Source organism: Mugil cephalus, chromosome 13 (genome assembly GCF_022458985.1).
Source record: "Mugil cephalus isolate CIBA_MC_2020 chromosome 13, CIBA_Mcephalus_1.1, whole genome shotgun sequence".
In the NCBI taxonomy this organism is placed as follows: Eukaryota; Metazoa; Chordata; class Actinopteri; order Mugiliformes; family Mugilidae; genus Mugil; species Mugil cephalus.
The window spans coordinates 8,305,481-8,324,891 of NC_061782.1; the positions used below are offsets into that span (position 1 = coordinate 8,305,481).

The following is a 19,411-nucleotide window of genomic DNA, read 5'->3' on the forward strand; positions in this document are numbered from 1 at the left end:
ATTATGTCATGTTCTTAAAGAGTTTTTCAAGTGTGACTACTCCTCATTTCCAGTCGATACGCTCTGAGGTAGAATGCAGTGTGTCAGAATAACGGAATTGCCGGCGGAGTCGCGCCTTAGCTCCGCCGATAGCAGCCCAGACTGCTACTGTACGTGATATCTTCAATCTTCGCGTTAGATTCTGTTGCCTTCTTTCGGTTTGCGTGACGCACTCCAAAACATGATTCATGGCTTAGTAAGCGTGGCTCAAAATCAAGAGCTTTTTCTGCAGAAAAAAAAACCCACTTTTGTTACGCGTATACTAGGGAGGAATAGCCTGGCAGCAGTTCTCCAGTAACCGAAAGGTCGGTGGTTCGATTCTGCTCTGTCCGGTGGTCGGTGGATTGGCAGCCATGTTGCCGTCAGTCTGACCCAGGGCAGCTGTGAGGGTTTGAACAAAACCCACTTTTAATTGTGTTAAAATAATAATACATAGCGCACTTAATATAAAGCACTATGTACTATTATTTTAAATCAGCTTGTGGAGGACGAGGCAAATTGTGTTGCTTGTACTGAAGTATTTGAGTTGGCCTAAATATAAAAGTTTTGTGGCATGTACTCAATAGTAGCTAATTGAAATAGCCTTCATGACAGAGCTACGGCAATTCCCAGACTTGTCTCTAAATCAAAAGTTCAGAATTCTGCTAAACAAATTAAAATGTTCTTAAGTTCTTTATTGGCACATCCCTAACTTAGCTGTTCGTCATGTTTAAACGTCAGGATAAGAAACACCGCTTGGATCCTTACCGCCGTGTTTCTTGTAGCTTTGGCAACAAAAAAAATACATCTATCGCATGTTCTACAATCAGATGTTTGCCTTTTAAACTAACTAACGCATGCAATTTTTTCCTCTTTTCTCAGACTTTGTCCTGGCTCAAAGACAACGTCTCCATGGCTACGCAGGTGTGTTCAATAGCCAGCTTTGAGGGGCTGGAGGCAGCCAGGAGATGTCAACACACTCTCGAACAAGAAATCCTCAAAAACAGAGCCAGGATAGAGGTGGTCAAAAGGGTAAGCGGAGACACACCGTCACATTCGCAGTTTCTCTTAAAACATAAGCACTGGGACAAATGCCTCGAGTGAAAATATCCTCCGCATTTCACAGACCGGGCGGCTTGGCAGATCTGGTTTGTGTATTAATCAAATAATGAGCTGACACTTCATCTGGGAATGCTTTACTCACCCAAAGCTTCAGATTAGATCTGTATTTCACAATATAAATTCCAGTCCTTAGTCATCACACACTCTCATCAGTTTAACGCCCCTTTCTCAGGAGGGCCACGGGCTGGTCCGTGCGCAGCACCCAGGCAGCACCAGGATTGAGGAGTTTCTCGGCCAGCTGGAAGTCCTGTGGGAAGAACTGAGGAGGAGGCACCAGAGGAATGCCGTGTTCCTGCAGGCCTCAGAGGAACTGGGTTATAGGGTGAGATTTGTAAAATGCCTTTCTGTCGAGGAGAAATTTATGGTCGTGACAGATTGTTCTTGATCAGTTCTCCCACTGTTGAGAAGCCTTATCCCGGGTCAGTTTTTTGGTTATGCATTCTGGGTTAGATACTCATTTACTTAAGGATTACCACGTCAACTGGCCGAGCATTCAAGGTCAGTTGATGGAATATAATTTTTTTGCTTCCAGTATGATTTGGTTAGAAATTTGAAAGAGGCTGTAAATCCAGACTAATGAGTTACAGTGAGTCTTTTATTACAAACTGTGTAGGTCAAACAGGGGCTGCTTCAATCGAGTATAACTATTGTATTCATCTTTCCTCTGGTTGTTTTTTATTTTGCACTAAATCATTTTAAAACCAGAGCAGGAAGATCTCTAGACCAGACGTGTGTTCTATGTTAAACTTGGCCTTGTGCTATTTATAAATATACATTATTATTATCATTTTGCATTCAGTATTAAGCAATTCAAATAGTACACAGGGTCAAATATTCAAATTTTCAAACGTGCAGCAGTAGGGTGGCCATGCAACCGCCATAAACATAAACATACGTAACTGGTCTGTGTGTGTGTAATTGACAAATTCAAGTTTCCCCTTTAAACAGACCTGAGATATGTTATGATATGTTGGTTTTTAATTAAGTTATGGTTATCTTAGATTGTAGGTTTTCAACAGGGGGTCTCTGACCTCTAGAGGGGCTGCGGAGGTACTACAGAGGGGTCACGGACCCCCCTCTCGAAGATATGCTCGAGTCATACCGTGCACTTCCACAACCTCTCCGATTTCTGGTCCTGCGTAGGTTGTGAAAGTGCTCCAGGCCCTGGGCAGCCTGGAAGCCTGGCTGGAGTCAGTGGAGCTTTCCATGAAGGAATCCGCGTTGGCCGGTGACCCCGAAACGATGAGCGTGGCCGAGAGGGAGAGCTGTCTGCTGGAGAGAGAGGTGGCGGCGCGCAGCCTGGAGCTCAGCGCTCTGAGGCAGGAGGTGGACTGCCTCCACGGCCACAGTCACCCACACACACGGGGGCTGGCAGCACGCATGGAGGAGGTGGAGAAAAAGTAAGCGCGGGGGGGGGGCAGCCTCCAGTCTTCGCCATCATGGAAGATTTATGTTATATATCAGAACAATCTCACTCGGGGGATTTTGCTCGTCACTGTGGTCAGGAAATAAAGTAAGTCAATGTTTCCAAGAGGTCACAACTCTGGGCTTGCCATGTTTGTAATCCAACATGGAATAGTTTATTCATAAAGGCCCCAGTTTTCACTTCAGACAAACAATTTCACTCCATAAACCACAAATATATACCGTACACGTGTAAACATACATCTCGCAAGTTGCCTTTTCCTCCAAGTTGGCAAAACGCACTCTCCATGTGCTCATTAATTGCGCGGCTCAAGTTTATTCATTTGTGATTCATGCAACACTTAATGAGGTCTACCCTGCGATTCCGACACACACTTCACCCACAGTTTGTCAGCGTTTGTCAGAGTCACCCGTTCCATGTTTGCGAGATGACGGCTCTCTCTTTGGTTGGCCCCCGAAAGGCAGGTTGCTGCCACGGACTGGCTGAATATACCTATGTCTATAAACAGAAGTTCAGGAACACCGAGCTGACCAAAGAAAATAAACACATGGAAAGGTCTTAGTTTAAGTGTTTCCAGGGTGGTGGTGGTGGTGGTGGTGGAAGGGTGGGGGGGGCAGAGATGGCCACTTGCAGGTATAAGCTCTCACTCAGCAGCTGTAAGACACTTGGGGATGATGTCATTATTTAACACTAGCTAGAAGCAACTTAAGGCTCATTTATTCTGGAAAAAAAATACCCTTTCAATTTGATCCCTTCACCATCGCATATATAAACTCTGCACAGATGAGGTACCTTCATGCCCTGAAGTGCAGGATATGTTTACGTGACACATGATATATGATAACATAAACAGGGCTCTAGCATGGTAACAGGCCTTCTGCGGTCGCTGTAATGTGGTTCGGCTGGAGGATGCCGGGTCGTACGTGTGGATGTGGGTGACAGTTTAGGTGTAGCTTCTGGTTGACACGGGTCCTGCTGGTGTTTGTGCTTTCGCAGGTACCACCGTGTCCAAAGTGCCCTGAACCAGCAGAGCTCGGAACTGCAGGACACGCGCATGCTGACTGAGTTCCTGGAGCGCGTGGAGCTAGAGGAGAGCCAGGAGCTGAGTGGCAGCCAATACGACCTAGGCCAGGTGAGAAACATCTCACCTGAGGATCGGCTTTTCATGTATCATGAGTGTACCCTTTTTGTAATATTGAGCCAATCGACTTGTCCCCTTCTCTCCGCGTACCTAACAGCATCTCCACAGTGAGATTGCCTCAGCAACTACTTTGCTGGGACTCAACAGCAGTGGAAGTGGCGAGCCCCTGATAGAGACCATGGGGGATCCCGTGGAAGAACTGCGAGAGGCTGTGGAGATGCTGAACGACACGGTGAGGGAACGAGGCCGATCACAGAGCCACGACCAGGCCATCCAAGAGCTCCTGAGTAAGGTAAAGAGATGGGTTCCAGTTAATTAGGTCCATCACATTAAGTTATAGTCATCTTAGATCATAGGTCTTCGACAATTTTCCCCCACAAGTATAAATTTCTTTAAATGCACATTGCAACATGAATCCAGCATATTTTTAGTGAAGGGATAAATGGAGGCAGGAGACATTATCTTTTCAGTCAACACTTCCTGTACACGTTAGGCCCCGCCCCTGTCGCTGCTGATCCAATCACGAGGCAGCATATTACACGCCGACTCTGTCAGGTTTCCCCCGCAATTGGCCGAGATTCCTATTCAGTCCCCAGGTGGAATCCAGAAGCACGCTGCACTGTTAGCACAACTGTTAGCTAACACGCTCCCATCAACATCCATTCATCCGAGGTTAGATAAGTTGTGCGCTTCTCATCAGGGTCAGACATCACACTATCTCAGGTAACATATCATAACATAGCTCAGGTATGTTTAAAGTTGAAACTTTTTTTTTTATCTGTCAATTACGCACGAACACACCAGTTAGGTATGTCAATATCAGGTATGTTTATGTTTACAGCAGTTGCATGGCCAACCTACTGTTGCACGTAATGATGTGTAATTATATATAGCACTAGTTTAATATAGAGCATATATAGTAGGTAGGGGGTCCCTACTAATTCTCTCCATCAGTTCTGGGGTCCTTGGGGTCCTGTCTTAGATGATTCTGGATGGTTAAGTCCGTCCGCTCCCACAATAGCCACATCTGGTTTCCTTTTTTCTGTGACTTTAATGGGCCCCAAACAAGCTTGCACTCCCCCTCGCATGAGCGTTTTTGTGTTAATTCGATTTATTTTTGGTCACAGAAAGCTGCACACATGTCAAAAACACCACATACGCAGATGGCTACGGGGGGGGGACTCCGCGACACCATTTCAAACACTAATTTGAAATGCGGCTCTCACTGGAAAACAAATAATTCACGGGGTAATATAATGACTTAATGACATCCGATGAGTGCTCATGACGACTCCGTGCCTCTCCCCAGCATGCCAGCCTGGCGGTCCGTGTGGAGGAGTGCCTGTGCTGCAGCAAGGAGCTGTGCTTGGACATCCTGGAGAAGGAGACAGACATGGCCATCCAGTGTGAGCCAGACCGCTGTGGTCTCGAGGCTCTGCAGGAGAAGCAGGACCACCTGGAGGTGAGAGCAAGATGCCGGCCCATGATGTGATTATGGTGTAAACATCTGACATGATTCACCGATGTTAATACAACCAATTATTCCGTTCCTTCGACTCTGGATTGAGAGACTTTTTGCCCGGTGTGATGAAAGAGGGGAAGCCCCCCTGTCTGCGTCGCACTCGACTCCAACACATTGTTCCACAGTCTGTTTCCTGTTGTGCCAGATTTTTTAACAACACAGAAAAAGGGGCCAGCCCACCCCGCTTTGTGCCGTGTTTAATTTATTATATAAACTGCGCTGTGCAATCACACACATGCACACATAGAGCGTGCAAAAGTTTATTATTCACACAGGATATTTATTTATGCTTGAGTGAGTCACTGTTCTGTTAGCTCTCAAAATGTGTGTGTGTGTGTGTGTGCGTGTGTGTGTTTATGAGTATATCTGGTAGGGTGTGTGTGTGTGTGAGCGTCCGGGGGTCACAGGGTTGGAGATGTGAAGCTGGGGATGGTAAAGTTTGGTGTGAGTCATTTTTTGGGCAGTGTTGTGTTTATCACGCACACACACTCAAACACACACATATACACACACAGCTGTCTGGACTTGATACCATTGAAGAGCAGAAATGACCTAATCTCCCAAACTGAAATAACTGTGCCGTCAGCAGACAGGCATCCACAACTCAGTGTTCTTGAGACTTACTGTAGCTGAGAAACATTATGAAGTATTGCTCCCAGAGAACCCTGAGCGCTATTAATTATCGACTCGTCAAAAGCAGGAAAAAAAAGGTGGTCAAGACTGCAAGCTTGCTATAGTGTGGCAGCCCCATATGTAGACCATATGGGGCTCTAACTGAATAATATGCATAACACTATGGAGATGAGGTCATAGTCAGAGACACAATTGGTGCAGGCTGTTTGAGTGATACCGGGGCTGATGGGAGATGATGGATTTTTTATTTTTTTTTTCACCGTGATTCTCCACAGATTGACTGTGAAGTCATCAGGGAGGAGGTAAAGGAGATGGCGAACCAGGCTTCTCGCTTGAAGGAGCTGTGCCCGGAGAGGGTGCACGCTCTCGGGGCAAAGATCCAGAACACGCTGCAGGCCTGGAGCGAGCTGGGAAAGAGCGTGACAGAGAACAAATCCCGTCTGCGAGAGTTCGTGCAGCTCCAGGACTTCTTCAGGAGCTACCTTGGCATGATGTAAGCGGGGCGTGGGGACGCTGTGACCCCCTTTCGGGGGCCCGGGGCTCTTTCATAATCCGCTTTGCGAAAACATCTGCTCATTACAATATCATTCAAGGAAAGAACAGGATGTTCTCATTGTCGAGCGCTGATCCCTGGTGAAATGTATAATTTAAGATGTGCTGAGGAGGTCAGAGCAAGTTTCCTGGGCCGAGTGTGACAGGCCGATGAATGTGCGTCCTGTTAGGCAGAGTCTGGTCTTTCTCATGCTTGCGAATCTATGCGTCAGCTCACGGACCCTGTTCCTCTTTTCTCTAACTCCTCTTAATCCATCTCCGAATAGCTCATGGACAGAAGACACCAGGTCAAGCATTTTCTCAGATACCGCCTTGCACCTCGGGAGAGACGGGCAGAGGCCGCTGGCCGCAGAGCTCGACATGCAAATCGAGCAGAAGTTTGAGGAGTTCGATAAGCTGGCGGCCACGGGGAAGAACATTTTGGACAAAGAGCACCACCTCACGCAGATGGTGAGCGCGGTGACACACTTCTGACTCATCTGTGGATGTATTGTTGGTTGTGTATTAAACCTTTTTTTCACGTTCTAGGTAAAAGAGCGCATGGAGGAGCTGAGGAGTATGCTCGGGTGGATCCTGGTGCACTGGAGGGCTCAGAAACAACAGTGGCTTCACAAGAAGAGCAGAGAGGAGACTTCACAGGACAACATTTACTCTGAAGCGACAATGTGCCTTCCAGTAACAGAGGTGAAACGGATGTTTTTATATTTGCTCTTAGGTGCGCTGCTTGGAGTGCTTTCCTGTGAGTATTTGCTCATTTTTTTCCTCTCCTCCCACACAGGGTTTGGCTCCTGAGCCGGAGGCCCTCCAGCCCCAGCAGCCCCAGGTCGTCAGCCCCGGCGAAGACACAACAAAGGCAGGAAGAGATAGCCAGCCCTCACGCGTGCTGCCCAGACATGCCGAGGAGCACGAAGAGATGCAGTCAGATGACGGATATGAGATTATGAAAAGCGTCGGACCCCAGGACGATTCTCCCAAGGCCAACATCGTGGTGCTCAAAGAGGGCAACAGCCCTCCTGTAGGGGGCACAGTCAACCTCATCCTTAGCTTCGGAAACACAGGGGACAGCCAGGTTGAGGTGGTGGACCTTCCTCCTCAGACAGATGAGGTAGTGGAGGAGACCTCTGAGCCCGTCCACAGGGTGAGAATCACACCAAGCACTTCACACCTTTAAGGAATGCCACTATAATAGACCACATTTCTCCCTCAAATCGTTGACACTATTATTTTTTTTGTGCGTTACTGTTGCTGAAAGTCGGCGCAGTAGCGTTCACTCCCTGTAATGACACTGCATGGGATCTCCCTCTGTTCATTCCCCTTCTCTCCTTTGGCCTTCACGTCTTCCTTTTCCCCATTTTTTCTCCCTCAGCCCGCTATGCCTCAATCTTCTGCTTGTAAAAACTTCTGGAGGCGCTGCCAGGGGCTTTTGGAAAATACTTTGGGTAGTTTAAAGCGAAAGAGAAAGATTTATCGGCAGAGTGCAAATGAGGTAAATTGCGCTGTGTGAACTGGACTTGCATGCTGCATCTCAAAAGTGTGCTGGGACTGCATGCTGTGTGTAAGCGGTTTTCTGGGGGCAGCATGCTCCACTAACCCTTTACAAGGTAGAGCGAGCCCGCAGCTTGTTGCCTCCTCTGTAGGTCGGGCATGAAGAGAAACAAGTTACTCCAAAGAGCTATCACACTTGCATAGACACCACGTCCTTAATCCATGCGGTTGGATAATTTACTGCCAACATGAGAAAAGTGAGAAAAGACAACAAACCGTTTTACTGTTAACACTCACAGTTTCCTTCTTAGCTGCATTAAAAGGAAACGCAAAACCAAATAAATCCTTATTTTAGCCAATTACGTTCTGTCATCATATTTAATGGGATGTGAAAGGAAAGGTGGCACGTTTACTGTCCATTTGTAAAATATACGTATGTCATCACAGATCGGAACTCCAATACAAACGTCTCCTGTTTTCTGAAGGAGAATTTAGACCAAAAATATACGGTTATGTCAAAACTAGCTTTTAAATATTTTTCATATGCAAATTTAAAAATGTTAAAAATCGCCTTTTAAGGGATATTATTTTAAAATGCAGTATGGCCCACCGAGTGTGACCAGTCACACATTCCTGCCTTAAAAAAAAAGTCAGAAACTATGTAAATAAGCCTGAAGCACTGAAAACAAATGTGTATATTTTGCCAGAGTGAATGTAAATACATCTTTACAATAATCTGTCAGCGGTCATTTTGTCTTCTCAGCTTGTCTTGTACAAACTCAGATGAACGGCTAAATTCCCACCAGACAGTGAATCACCCCCAACTTTTTTTTCCTCGACTTCTGAAATGAGGCAGGGCTTAAAACCGTAAAGCGCCGACGATAGAGACAGAATGAGGACGATGAAGAGAAGCGCAAGGAGCCCTCTCCCGGCTGTGAATGTTGACAGAAGCTCTCTCATTCTCCTTCTGTCAGTTCACCACGAGCACCGACGCAAACCCGGTCGTGTCTGGCCCTCCGTGGCCGCGCCGCGGTTGTGTGAAATGAGTGACCTCACTTCCCACGAAAGTGGCTCCCAGCAGGAGCGCGTCCCAAACGTCCGTGGAGGTGCAGTCATTAGGAACCGAGAACTGGTGCTGAACTTTCAAGAAAGGCCCCCAGACTGCACACAGTGATTTATAGTCTGTGGCTTCCACAGAAACGAGAGATTAGTCACAGAGTTGAAAGGTCAGGACGTTACAGCTGCAGATGACGACATGTGCAGCCGCATATGATTCTGATTAAGTCCTGCTAGTGTGCATTCGCGGTCATGTCCGTGTTCGTTTGTCCTCTCATCTAATTGTTTTGTCTTTCATTATTTTCTTTATACATTTGCATTATTCTGTGATAATCATACGCGCCAGTAATCCATTGTTTTCTTGGATGTGTAAAGTGACTGTCAATTTCGTCTCATGTCGTCATCCATCTGTAACACATAAAACAGCTTTTCTCCTCATAGAGGGCTGCAAGACCTCAGCCTGCAGCACGCATGAGTCTCTCTGGGGTTAACCATTTGCGCGTTAGCATATACTGCGCAGCTTCCGAGAACGAGAGCTCGGCGCACGTGCCTAACATTCTTTTCTCTCTTTCGCAGGTAAGTACCTACTTACACGTCAAGGATAACAACCTGGCTGTGTCCCCTGTGTATGAGAGTATCACCCTGCCTCGCCTCAAAAGTCGCTCTGCAGCCTCAGCCTCCCCTACTTTCCTGCCGTCCTCCTCCCTGCCGTCTTCCTCGTCGCCCGTGCCGCTGGCGACCAACGTGACCTTCCACCCTTCGACGGCGAGCGGCGGCGGCTCCATCTTCAGCAGCCTCAAGAGGATGGGCAAGAAGAGGAAGAGGAAGAGAGACGCTCGCCGGCACACCATCCAGAAGATCATGGGAGTGGAGGAGCACACGGATGGGTCGCCCCATTATGACTGTGAGGCGATCGCGTATGACACGCGCACTTGGCCACTGAAGGAGGGTCGGAGGAAGAAGAAGAGTTCGGCAAAGAGCGACGACGGGCTGGAAGCTATGGCTTACATGAAGAACCCCCTGCTGAGGGACATCGACACAGAGTGCGCAGGAGAATACAGCATTAACCCGTATGCTGTGTCAGCAGGGCCAACCACTTCGCCCTCAGCAGGTCAGGTGAGAAGTCACTGCAGATTCCTCTCGCTGGGCTCCGTGCTGAGCTTTGATCTACCTAAGGACATGAACCTGATCCCCAGCATTCAGGACATCATCACCATCGCCCCTCCGGAGTCCAAAAAGGGAGGCTCAGCTGATCCGGACCCCCACTCCCAGAGACTGACCGTTTTGAGCTCTTTCAGACAAACTCGACCCGGTCCCGCCATCGCACACACTGAAACACAACCGTCAACGGCCGTAGTCAAAGATCTCCCTGATGCGGACAAGAGTTTTCAAACTCCACCCCCTTCCTCCTTGGAAGACGACGATGAGGATCAGACTGTAACATGTGCCGACTTATCCAAAACCCAGTCGATTGTGTGTGAAGATGCAGAGCAGGAGTGCGACAAGAAGGTATCAGAGCCTTCAAAGCTACCCATTTATGTGAACCAAGTCTCTACTTCCACCACAGCTGTGCATAAACACCAGTGCCCTAGTGTCCACACACTCATTAAAGACCTTAAAGGACACCGGTACCACAGACACACAAGGCCCCAGAGTGTGCATGAAGAGTGTGCCGGACTTCACGCAAGCCAAGCCACTCACATGAGAGTGAACCTCAAGTCGACCGTAAGCGTGAGCGTTCGACAGGACTCGGTGGACTCCGGCATCTCCACCTCCAGCAGCATCAAGCTCTGCACCGATGCTCCGTGTCCGGACAACCTGCGGCCTAAGGGGGTGGTGGGGAGGCTCATATCTCTTGAAGTGGGAGGACTCGACTGCACCAAGACGAGGGAAAACGACGCGGCCTCCTCGGGTCCATCTCCAGACTCGGCAGGGGCAGAAGCAGAGCCGGTTCACCTCGACCACCAGCAGTTTGAGGAGGACGAGGAAGAGCTGGAGGACATCTGGAACCGGACTAGCAAATACAGGCAGAGCATCTGCTCAGACATCATGTACCAGCCCAGTCAGGACGACTCTGCACCCTCGGAGCAAGCAGTAGAGTCGGTTTGCAGCTCGCCTCCAGCCACGGCCCCGACTGTGTTGTACAGGAACCTGGTCACGGCCTCGGCACCCAACCTCCTCGTGGCTGAGTTCAAACTGCCTTCCCACATCCAGAGTTTGCTGGGTTACGAGAAAGAGCAGAGTCCCAAAGATCACCTTCCTCCACTGGCTACGGGAGACAGGAGGTCCTGGGCGGCTTTTCCTCACCGGGAACCAGCCGGCAAGACTTCGGTGGCAGTGAACGAGACGGCGTCTGATCCCGTGACGCTGCCGGACGTAGGGGACAATCAGAGATACATTTATCAGTACAGAGAGGATGAGGAGGAGGAGGAGGCGGAGGAGGCGAAGGTGGGGGAGGAGGCGGACGAGCTCACGGGTTGCTTGAAGGTGAGGTCAGCGTTTGATGTACTGTGATGTGGCCACGTGTGAGACTGTAGTGTTACTGTTATAACCTTTTATTTAATCAGGAAAAAGTCTCACTGACTTTAAAAATATATATATATTAAAGCATCACAAGGTGTAAAAGGATACAACTAACTGTCTGGTAGTTCATTGAAATGTGAAAATGCGCGTACAAACAAAATAAAGCAAGGGTGTAGAAGTGGAAATCCTCTAGAAAGAGTCCCCATGGCAACGGTTAATACATTTCTGGTGGCTGTATCTCAGAGCCATTATAATCAGCCGAGGTATTTATGCCAATATCAGTTTGAATTTGTGGATATTGAAGAATATAGTTGGTTTGGTTTGTTGTCAGCTACTGTTTTGGTCGTCAGTGATGACTGTGGACTCTTTTCACCTCGAACAGGACCAGTCGATGAGTCTGCTGTCAGTCCACATGGGTTTAGATGGAGTCTGTCAGCAAAGATCAGCCTCACAAACCCTGGAGGACTCAAAGAAGCCAGAAGGGCCGGTGGCCACAGGAGGGCGCTGTTTCACCCTGGTGAGCCCTTGACTGCAATCTGCACCAATCTCTTGGACCTATTAGAAATATGTGTTGTCCCGTGATCTGTTCTCCTTTCTTGAACTTTCTCATTTATTCAAACCCATTTAGAGCGGAAAGCCTGAGCTGCAGTCTATGGAGGGAACGCTGGAGAGGAAGCACAAGCTGCAGCTGGGAGGAAAGAAAGTAAGAAATGTTCAAGCCCCGCACGGTCAGCAAATGTAAAGCCCACAGTCAGCAGCACACACTCTTATCTTATTTTCACAGGCGGCCTCCAGAGGCTGGAACTCCTACCACGCAGTCCTATATAGACAGACCCTGTGCTTCTACCAGGATAGAAAGGATACACTGAGGGTAAGCAGAAAAATTCTAGTAAAAAGAACCTCGGAGAACAGAATAATAATTGAAGTCGATAGTACGTGGTCAGTGACGATCGGTCTGTGCTCTGCTGCAGAGTTCTGCATGTGGGCTGCCACTGAACCTCACAGGAGCGGAGTGCTCACCTGCCCCAGACTACACCAAAAAACCCAACTGCCTTCGATTACAGTGAGCCTGCAGTAAACACTAAATCAAAATGGGAGCCTAACGCTTAGACAGCCATGTAAAAATTAATCCGTGTTTTCTGATCTTCAGGCTCCGTGATGGATCTGAATATCTACTCAATGCTTCCTCGCGCTTCATGATGAGGAAGTGGATGATGAAAATCCAATCAAACACAGGTAAGCTGAACAAACCCACAGCTCACGTAATACAGCGTTGAATGAACGTTCCGCTCATGTGGTTCATTTGTTTTTTAAAGGTCAGATTGAGTCCTCGGTGTCGAGTGTCCCTTTTGATGCAGACGTCCCCATTTCCTTGTAAGATGGTCAAACAACTTCTTGTACAGAGGAATCCTAAAAATAAAGTAAAAATAAAAATACTTCCAATAATTTTAGCTTGACAACCCCTTTTTTTTTTTATCCTCTTCAGAAAGCCCTCCTTCTGCTTCGGATGTCACAATGCAGCCAGTTGCCGCTGCTCCTCTCCACATGATGTCACTCGCACGTTCCCCAGCAGGAGCAAACCGCCGGTCTCCGCCCAAACCAAAGAAATCGTTGTCCTCACCCGCGAGTTCAGTCAGCTGCCGCAGAGTCACTTAAAAAGTTTGGACGAGCATTCGGCCATCTCTTCCTCAGACGCAGCCCGCTGTGGTAAGGCTTTCTGCTGTGTGGACAAAAGCTATAAGTGCCTCTGTTCCACATTCACACACGACGGAAGCAATACCAGCGACGCGGTGCTCCAGGCTGCAGGCCACTGAATAGTCCCACTGGGCCGCCGCTGGTTAGAGGACACGCTCTGTGTCGGATATTGATTTTCCTCAACAATGATTTCATCAGGCCAATCTGGTTTTCAGGATTTCATTTAGCGTCACAGTGTTTCAGACTGATTTGATAAATCATGAAATAATAAAAAAGGGGTTGTTGCAGTTGCGGTGGCCACCATGAGGGGGAGCTAAGGCATTGTTTTACTGTAAACGTGAGCGACTGGAGTATCACATGGCGGCGCGGAGGCATGATTTGCTGCTGAATATGTTCGGCGGCTTTTTGTTGCTCAGCTCTTCTGTTCTTCATTTCTGCTCATGCATCTCCCGTAGACGATGACTGTTCAAAGCAGGCAATGACTCACAGACTCTCCGGAGGACTCAGAGACGACACCTCTTCCTCCCCTCACTCCCCTGTATTCAGCGGTCAGGACTGGCTCAGCAGCAAGCGCCGCTCCCACTCTTTTACATCAGGTCGGTTGTGTTAACCTAAATTCGGGCGATGTGTAATCTCTAACCGTAATCCTTAACGTCCTTAACATCTGGGGGGTCGTTCAATTCTTCTTTCTCTGGTTTCCCAGCAACGTACCAGAAGATCAAGCCCATGTCGCACACCACCGCAGGAGGGAAATGTCTGGAAAGAGGCTCCAACTACAGTGTAACTCTGGTGGTGGGGGACAAGTCGACGGACAGAAGCTCTGAGCCTCCACTGCTGGCCTCAGCTGGATGGCAGCAGGACACGTATCAGGACGCCGCTCTGAGGAGCTACGCCAGCCTGCCGCGTCCACGCAACAAGTCCGTCTTCAAGAAGTTCTTTGGGAGAAAGGACCTCTGAGCGTAAAGGATGATCGTGCTAGAGGGTTTTACACATAGTTTCTAACGTGCAGTGCACATATTAAGCAAAAAAAAAAAAAAAAAAGACTACTACTGACCATATTTATGATCCAAAGACCTACCACAGTTTTATTTTTGATGTGTCACTTCGTGGGCTGAAAGGTCCTCATAGTACGTTGAGTGTTTACTTCTTTACTGTATGCGTGTGCACTGTGTAGCTGCAGATTTGATTGATTGATCCCAGTCTTATTGGATTTCTTCTTTACTTTCCTTCCAGTTATTGTGTTATGACCAAGCATTAACGATACCCTGAGCTCATGACGCTTGCATTACCATCACTTTGCTTCCCGTGTGTGGTGCACTCAAATATTTTTACTTAACCACAAACCAGCAGTTTGATACTGCTCCAGCTTGTTTGATATAAATACTTTTTAAATACTAATTGTAGAAAAAGACTATACATAATAAAACATGAGGAAAAAAAAAAACAGTTTGCTTTGGCTGTGATTAAAGATTTATTTTTTAAGACAGTTGTGGTGAAAATGTCTGTTATTCAAGTTTTCTTGAGAAAGCTGGAGGCTTTGAAGAGAAAGAGGGGGGGATTAGATGAACAGAGAGATTAAAGGCTCAGCCGGGCTAAGAACGTCTTCACATCATTAGTCTTATTTCTGCATATTAAAACCTGACACCAACCGGAGACACGTTTCAAGCCAGTGCATAATCAGCATTGAATTTACTCGAAGGGACCAGACACGCTCCGCAGACGTGAGCGCATAATGAGTCATATGTATAAAGTGCTTGTGAAAAATGCTACTCGTTAGCATCGCAAAATATTCAGTGGGTCTCCACAACATTTCTGACAGAGATCGGTGATGGAGCAGAGGGACACGGCAAATGTTTGGAAAGATGTGAAATGATGAAGAAGACATAAATGGATCTTTACTGCAGGTGAAAACAAACATTAAAATGTTAAATTATTTCCATGTGGTTCAAGCTTAAGCACCGAAAGCACTGAAGTGGAAGCAGTGAAACCAGCTGAGGTGTAGATACCATGTAATATGCAAGCTACAACTTCACATCATTAGTCTTACAACGATCAGGCATAACATTATGACCACCTTCCTAATATTGTGTAGGTCTTCCTTGCGCCTCCAAAACAGTTGTGACTCATCAGAGAAAGGACATGGGCCTTCTGAGGGTGTCCCATGGTGCCTGGCAACAGGACGCCGTTAGTGGGGGACTTGGGGTCCCAATTGGCCGAGGGCAGTCGAGGGAATTTGGAGGGCAGGTCCACAGTTGTTCCTAAACCATTTTTGTGTGCGTGGCCTGTGTCAGGCTGCATCCTGCTGAAGATGGCTGCTGCCATCAAGGAGTGTCATGCACGTGAAAAAAACTGAATTATTGCCTTAATCCGACTTTAACTGGACAACTTGTGTGCGCATACACAACAATCGCTATGTTGGACCAAGACACAAAAACATGCTAGAAAGCTTGTTGCAGAAGAAGAAGGTGAACGGAGCTGGTAGAAGAACCACCTGAAGGATAGGACCATCTTACCTGCACCATAAGCAGCACGCACATTATTAAAGTTGTACTATTATCCATCTTGTTGTTTCAAATACCGGTCTGCAGCATGAATGAGTCTTGTTTATTATATGACATAATAGGTCAACCGGAAATTGGCCCGTAGTAACCTGCTGAAAAGACACATATCGCCACCTAGTGTGGAGGAGGAGGACATGATCCTGCCAGTTATTCAATTTTCTCCATGTTAACTGGGACAAGGGCCACATTTAGAAAGTCGAATTTCGAACATAGCTCAGTTAAGCTGTGCATGTAAACGCGCGGATTGTTATGGGGTGGAGGTGTCTGGTCTGGTCTGGTCTGGTCTGGTCTAGTTGGATGATACATGTCTAAGTAACATCAACACGAATGCAATGCCCAAACATTTCCCAGCATAACACTGAATTGTCACAAGATGGTCAATGTTATTCACCTCTCCTGTCATAACGGTCAAAATGTTGTGGCTGAACGGTGGATTTCTGCATATTTAAACCCGACACCCTTCAGCTAATGCATATTGAATGCTGCATTTACGGCAAGGAACCAGGAACACTCATAGCAGACATGGTCGCATAATGAATCCTATGTACGGAGCATTTGTGAAACGCTACTGTTTTGCATTACTAAATGTTCAACGAATCCCTACAGGACGCTGGACAGAGATTAGTAACAGCACAGAGGAGAGCAGCTATTCTTTTTGTTGTTGTTGTTGAATCATGTGGAATGCAAGTAAATAAGCGAAGGATGCGTTCAGCCTGAAAATCTCAAGCGAAAACAGTAAAAAGATTTGTTAAACACACCTTTCAAACCATATACCCTTTACACCTGTAACAGCGTGGGCAACCTCCATAATCGCACGCGTGGAGTAAGCGCCGCCATGGATGTTATTCATACGGTGACTGCCAAACGCCACGGTGCGGTCTTGGCACGCACACACGCATATGCGCATGCACAAGGCAGCTACAGTAGCGTGCGGAGTGGGAAAAAAGCTCCGAAGGTTTTCGCGTTTGCAGTGGAAATTTGTCAAAAGCGTCCAGCGGAGGCATTAATCACGGCAATCTGCGAATCATTACCGGGACGTTCTGGGGCCGAATGCTGCATGACTCAACCACTCGCTTTAAACTGTAAATACACCAACACATGTGTCCGGCTCCTAAACAAAATCCTCCATACGAGTCATATTTATGCAGCGCTCCCGTCCTCTACGTGTTATTAATGTGCTCTGTGCAAGTTCACGTTGCACGGCGACTTTCTGAACATGAGATTCATTCACGGGGCTGCCGCGCTCACATGTGGCATCCATTTTCTTGATATGCGTGGACTACAAACTTTGGGGTTTTCCCCATCTGTAATGAAGACATTTTTGTGTGTTTTTCCTCTCCGTCAAGTTTTGGAATGACAGCCACATCCTTCGTGGCCCCGGGGGACGCAGCACCAGCCAATCAATTGATCACCGCTGCCCCGATCTTTGCGCCGTCCTCCGTGACCTCTGACTTCCAGATCATCTGCTGACAGCTCCTGCTGCTGCCTTCGCAGCGCTGGGGGGATTCGGCCTTCCCCTGCAGAGACGGCAATGCACTCATTCTGCTCGTGTGTCACCACACTCGGGAGGCTTTCTCTCCGAGCGTGGGATCACACGAGGCGAGGCGGTGGTGGAAGCTCGCTTCCGACCGCTCGTTGTTTGTTCCATTTTCAGACCACATGACATGTCCTCCCAAAGGTGAGTAAAAGTCCACGATGTGCTTAGCAGCCGAGTGACTCACAGAGGTTGCCGCAGTCACTCAAAGAGATCCGGAGGTCACCAGGAGCCATCAGTGTCGGTGTAACAGGAGAAAGATGTCCTCGGGCCCTGACCCCTCCCCTGCTGTTGATGGGTCCCCGTGCCTCTAGAAAGATGCATCACTCTTTAGATGACACACATTTCCACAGGGGATAAGTTAGGCCTTTTTCCAGAACATCTCAGAGGAGCCATTGCACTAAATGAATGTATAGTACTTATAGCGGTGTAACTACATGACTCCTTTAATTTCGATATGTCTTCCAGTGTGCAGGCTCAAACCTTAGCTAGTGGCCTCGGATGCATCGCTTTGAAACCCAACACGTCCTGCCTCCAGCAGCCCCGGGGTGCTCCAAGAAGGTGATGTAATGGGAAGGGGGGGATGTGGTTAAGAACCAGGATCAGATGGCTTCATTTTTACAGCATCACACATCAACTGCCCACCTCTCAAGATCAGATAAAGACCTTATGTTTATTAGCACAGTGAAGCGTAGGTTGACCAAGGATTTCTTCACCGCTGGACTTTACCGAAGGGCTTAAAGCGCCAAGCATCGGGGATAACATCATGTCCACCGACAGGAGAAGTGAATAACATTGGCCATCTTGTGACAATTCAATGTTCTGCTGGGAAACTTGTGGACCTGGCTTTTATGTGGATGTTATGTACCACCCACCTACACCAGACCAGGCACAAAAACAGTTTAGGAACAAGGTGTTGACCCAGCCTCCAAATTCACTTAATGTGGAGTAGCCAATGACACCACAGGACATCCTCAGAAGACCCATGTCCATTCTCTGATGGAGATCTACACAATATTAGGAAAGTGGTCATAATGTTATACCTGGTCAGTGTATGTAGACACCAAGCAGAAAAAAGCAGGCGAAGGGGAACTGAACACAACTATCTCCCTAACCGTTGACCAAACAGTCCCTGCACAATATTTAATGTTAATCTGTATTCGGTCCCTTCACAGTGTAGGAGAGAAACTGTCCACCTCATGGCCCAGACTGTCTGGAGCTAGCGAACGCACAGCCAGAGGCTTCCCTATGAACTAAAGCTCAAAAATAGCATTTCGGGGAATTTACAGTATCTGAAATTGCGCCGTCTGGCCGTCATACTCTGGGGGCTGAGGAAAGCCTCGTGGCAAAACAAGCGAACGCTCGCATACTCGGTCTGAGCTGAGAAGTGACCTTGATTTTCGAGGGAGCGTTGCAAAGTACTTACCAGGCGCAAGCTCTTTGGCACAGAGAAATCTGACAACGCAGATGCTAAGAAGCTTTAGCTCCACATCTTCCAATAAATCATATAGTCGTCTTGGGAAATAAAAATTTGAGGTCTGGATTCAGGGGGAAGGCTGTTGTGGATCTCCCGCTTGGTCTTTGAACAATATTTCAGATTTATTTATTTGTTTTTTTTTTTAGCAGCTGTGTTTGGCCTTTTGGCCGGCGACTTCTCGGACAATATATCACCCGTCGCCACCACTACAGCTGTCAGCGTGCCTCCTGGGCTGGTACCACAGTGTGCAATAACTGGAGAGAAATTTCCTCATCTAAGCACCAGCTCCACGCCACCCCACACCCCCCACCATCCCTCCCTCCCTCCCTCCCACTCTCCAGCCAGAAAACTCCCCTTTGTCCTGGATTGTTGGTAAGCTCCTTGCATTTCTGCGTCCTCCATGTGAGAATGGGATAAAGGGTACAGGGTGCAGACATCTGTCCCCCAGATAGGGTGCGAATGCATCTCAGCGATATGGATATTAACTCACTTTATGTTCATTGTAACACATTCTATATGGCCTTCCTCGTCCCCTGACAGTACATCCATTTGTTCCAGTCGCACAATGAACTGAATATGAACATAAGCGTGGGGTTTACAATGCAAAATAGCCGGCTCGATAAGCACATGTCTGCATGGCATTAGCATAAGATAAAGTAATAAAAT

General features: G+C 47.8%; 1 protein-coding gene across 4 annotated transcripts in view; it reads left to right on the top strand.

Annotated features, from left to right (window-relative positions):
* Positions 1-14,659, top strand: part of LOC125018769 — a 29,376-nt gene extending 14,717 nt beyond the window's left edge. For 3 of the 4 annotated variants that reach the window (XM_047603043.1, XM_047603046.1, XM_047603045.1), the window contains exons 14-34: positions 901-1,050; positions 1,313-1,462; positions 2,284-2,540; positions 3,563-3,698; positions 3,805-3,999; positions 5,017-5,169; positions 6,138-6,355; positions 6,681-6,864; positions 6,943-7,098; positions 7,193-7,552; positions 7,781-7,900; positions 9,532-11,442; positions 11,861-11,995; positions 12,107-12,181; positions 12,263-12,349; positions 12,450-12,541; positions 12,629-12,714; positions 12,795-12,852; positions 12,965-13,185; positions 13,629-13,769; positions 13,877-14,659. In XM_047603043.1, coding sequence (XP_047458999.1) covers positions 901-1,050; positions 1,313-1,462; positions 2,284-2,540; positions 3,563-3,698; positions 3,805-3,999; positions 5,017-5,169; positions 6,138-6,355; positions 6,681-6,864; positions 6,943-7,098; positions 7,193-7,552; positions 7,781-7,900; positions 9,532-11,442; positions 11,861-11,995; positions 12,107-12,181; positions 12,263-12,349; positions 12,450-12,541; positions 12,629-12,714; positions 12,795-12,852; positions 12,965-13,185; positions 13,629-13,769; positions 13,877-14,130 — 5,139 coding nt within the window. In that variant the 3' untranslated portion in view covers positions 14,131-14,659. The remainder of the gene's footprint in view (positions 1-900; positions 1,051-1,312; positions 1,463-2,283; positions 2,541-3,562; positions 3,699-3,804; positions 4,000-5,016; positions 5,170-6,137; positions 6,356-6,680; positions 6,865-6,942; positions 7,099-7,192; positions 7,553-7,780; positions 7,901-9,531; positions 11,443-11,860; positions 11,996-12,106; positions 12,182-12,262; positions 12,350-12,449; positions 12,542-12,628; positions 12,715-12,794; positions 12,853-12,964; positions 13,186-13,628; positions 13,770-13,876) is intronic. The other variant, XM_047603047.1, reaches the window with a different exon arrangement.
* The last annotated feature ends 4,752 nt before the right edge of the window (positions 14,660-19,411 follow it).